This window comes from Otolemur garnettii, unplaced genomic scaffold (assembly GCF_000181295.1).
Source record: "Otolemur garnettii isolate 467f Iridium unplaced genomic scaffold, OtoGar3 scaffold00063, whole genome shotgun sequence".
NCBI classification, from domain to species: Eukaryota; Metazoa; Chordata; class Mammalia; order Primates; family Galagidae; genus Otolemur; species Otolemur garnettii.
This window is the reverse complement of record NW_003852458.1, coordinates 985884-988322: the sequence shown is the minus strand read 5'-3', so window position 1 is coordinate 988322 and position 2439 is coordinate 985884. Positions and strand designations below refer to the sequence as shown.

General features: G+C 41.3%; 1 protein-coding gene across 1 annotated transcript; it reads right to left on the bottom strand.

The window, feature by feature from the left end:
• Positions 1-1405: 1405 nt before the first annotated feature.
• Positions 1406-2106, bottom strand: LOC100962487 (60S ribosomal protein L7-like). The gene is made up of 2 exons (XM_012807085.1): positions 1964-2106; positions 1406-1925 (listed from the first exon to the last, which is right to left on the bottom strand). The coding sequence occupies exons 1-2, from the start codon at positions 2104-2106 to the stop codon at positions 1406-1408; spliced, it is 663 nt and encodes a 220-aa protein (XP_012662539.1).
• Between the last annotated feature and the right edge of the window lie 333 nt (positions 2107-2439).

Here is a 2439-nt window from a genome sequence, read left to right as displayed (position 1 = left end):
AATAATTTTTTATTTAGTTTATTCACAGGTATCTCTTTCTGAAGTTGTAGTGTTATCAGTAAGATCTGTTTTTCTGTGATGCTTTATAACGGGCTGTTGCTTATATGGGAAGCCTACTTAGGATGCTGTGTTGCCTGTCTCAGCATGATGCCAAATAAAAATAAAATGATCAATCTGCCTTCCAAGAAAGGCATTTAAAGGCAAAATAAATCTTAAAAAGTTTAAAAATATTTGCATAGTATAGCAGAAAAACAGATTGTTTTCAGAGAAGAAGGTATGTTGTTCTGGATTAATTCAGAATGATCAGAGTATCCTCCTTTTTCATTTGAATTCCAAAGAGCTGCTGCATCTATAAACTTTCCACACTATTTAACAAGCAAGCCTAGTCATGCTGGGGTCTGAGGAAGCCCAGCAGACACCACCATTCCCCACTAAGTTTCTCAATAACTTAGAAACAGGTGCAGACAGTCAGGCAAGTTGAGATAAATCCATCATTACTGATCAAACTGATATTAGAGAACATAGCTCATATCTCTGGCAACAACTGGCTTTTTAAGACTGTACCCAAGAGATAGACTTTGTTACCCACTGGAGTAAAAGGGCAGAGCAAGGTAACACTGTAACAGAAGGTACCTCCATATGGAAGCAAATGTCAGAAGTGAGATGAGGCTGGGCCTGGCAGCTTGTGCCTGTAGTCCCTGCTACTCTGAGGCTGAGGTGCAGGGAATGGCTTGAGGCCCGCAGTTTAAGACCAGCCTGGGCAACATGTAAGACTCCATTCCTAAAAAGTTAAAAATAAAAATCAGCTGGCTGCTGTTCACGTCTGCAGTTCCAGCTACCCGAGAGGCTGAGTGAGGTGAGAGGATTGCTTATGGCCAAGACTTTGAGACCAGCCTGGGTGATACAGTGAGACCCTGTCTCTTTAAAAAGAAAGGCTAGAAATAAGGGTTGCTCCTCTAACAGTCAGCAAAACAGTCTATTTTTAGGGGTGAAAAGCTTTTCTGTACACATTTTTGGATAGTACTATGAAGATTTTGGATGTTAAGCAAAAATTCAAACTACATGCATTTTTAGGTGATGCTTACACAAACATGTGGCCCATGGCTCTTATCAGGGCTTAGGGCTTATCCACACGGTCACAGAACAGCTGGAAGACTGACAGCTGTTCTTTGTTTATAACAGTTGTTCTAGGGATGCAACGTAAGTATTACCTGAGCTCTTCTGGATTCGTGTATTCTTTTTTTTTTTTTTTTCCCCAATCTGAAAGCAGTCACTATTTATTAACGGACCAGATTACAAAAACAATCAGGGCAGATACCTTAGTTCATTCTTCTAATAAGCCTATTGCTTTGGTCTTCCCTGTTACCAGCATCTCCACCTTCTACAAAGCGGGTTGTCTTTTTCTTCATTCTCCCCATGGAGATGATAACTTGAACGGCGACAAGAAGTTATTTGCTTCTTTGAAGCGTTTTCCAACAGTATAAATCTCATGAATCAGATCCTCCATGCAGATGATGCCATATTTACCAAGAGATCGTGCAATCAAACTGTTATCAGTCAAAGCAATTCGTTTCTTACTGGTTTTGCCATAACTACGCTTGTAGATGAGCTCATTTACTGACTTCAGATTTGGGTACCCCCATGCAATATATGGTTCTACAATCCTCAGCATGTTAATGGAAGCCTTGTTAAGCTTAACAAAAGTTCCACTGAAGATCTGGCGAAGGCGAAGAAGCTGCAACACCGTTTGGACCTTTGGACTCACACTATTGATCCCTCTGATCCTGATGACAAAGGCCAATTTGGGTTCTGCAGGTACATAGAAGTTGCCAGCTTTTCTTGCCATCCTAGTCATCCGATTCTCAGTTCTGTACATCTGCCTGTATTCTGTATGATAATGCTTAGCTTTTTCATAGATAACTTTCCTCCTGGGAAGAGATGCTTAGCTTTTTCATAGATAAGCTTCCTCCTTGCCTTTTGAAGCATCTTTTGGGCACAATTCTTTCTCAGACGCTTGCTCTTCAGCTCTGTGAAATTCTTTCGCTTTTTCTTAAGGGTTTCTGGCACAGCAGGAACCTTCTTTTTCTTCTCTTTGACACCCTCCATGGTTCCAGCCAGAAAAAGAGGCTGGATTTGTGTATTCTGTATAATCCTTGGTAGATACTTGTTCTTATATTAATGCCTCCCCTACCTTTTCTTAAGAGACAGGTAGAGTACACTGGTGTGGTCATAGCTTCCTGCAGCCTCGAAATCCTGGGTTCAAGTGATCTTCCCACCTCAGCCTCCCCAGTAGCTGGGACTATACCCAGCTAATTAAAAAAAAGTTGGGTTTTTTTTTTTTTTTTTTTGTAGAGATGGAGACTTCCTATCTTGCCCACGCTGGTTTCAAACTCCTGGCCTCAAGTGATCCTCCTGCTGTGGCCTCCAAAATTTCTGGGA

Coding starts and splice junctions, on each gene's coding strand:
- LOC100962487 (XM_012807085.1), bottom strand. CDS start 2,106: ATGGAGGGTGTCAAAGAGAAGAAAAAGAAGGTTCCTGCTGTGCCAGAA. Junction 1,926..1,963: donor CTTCAAAAGGCAAGGAGGAA/GCTTATCTATGA, acceptor TCTTCCCAGGAG/GAAAGTTATCTATGAAAAAG.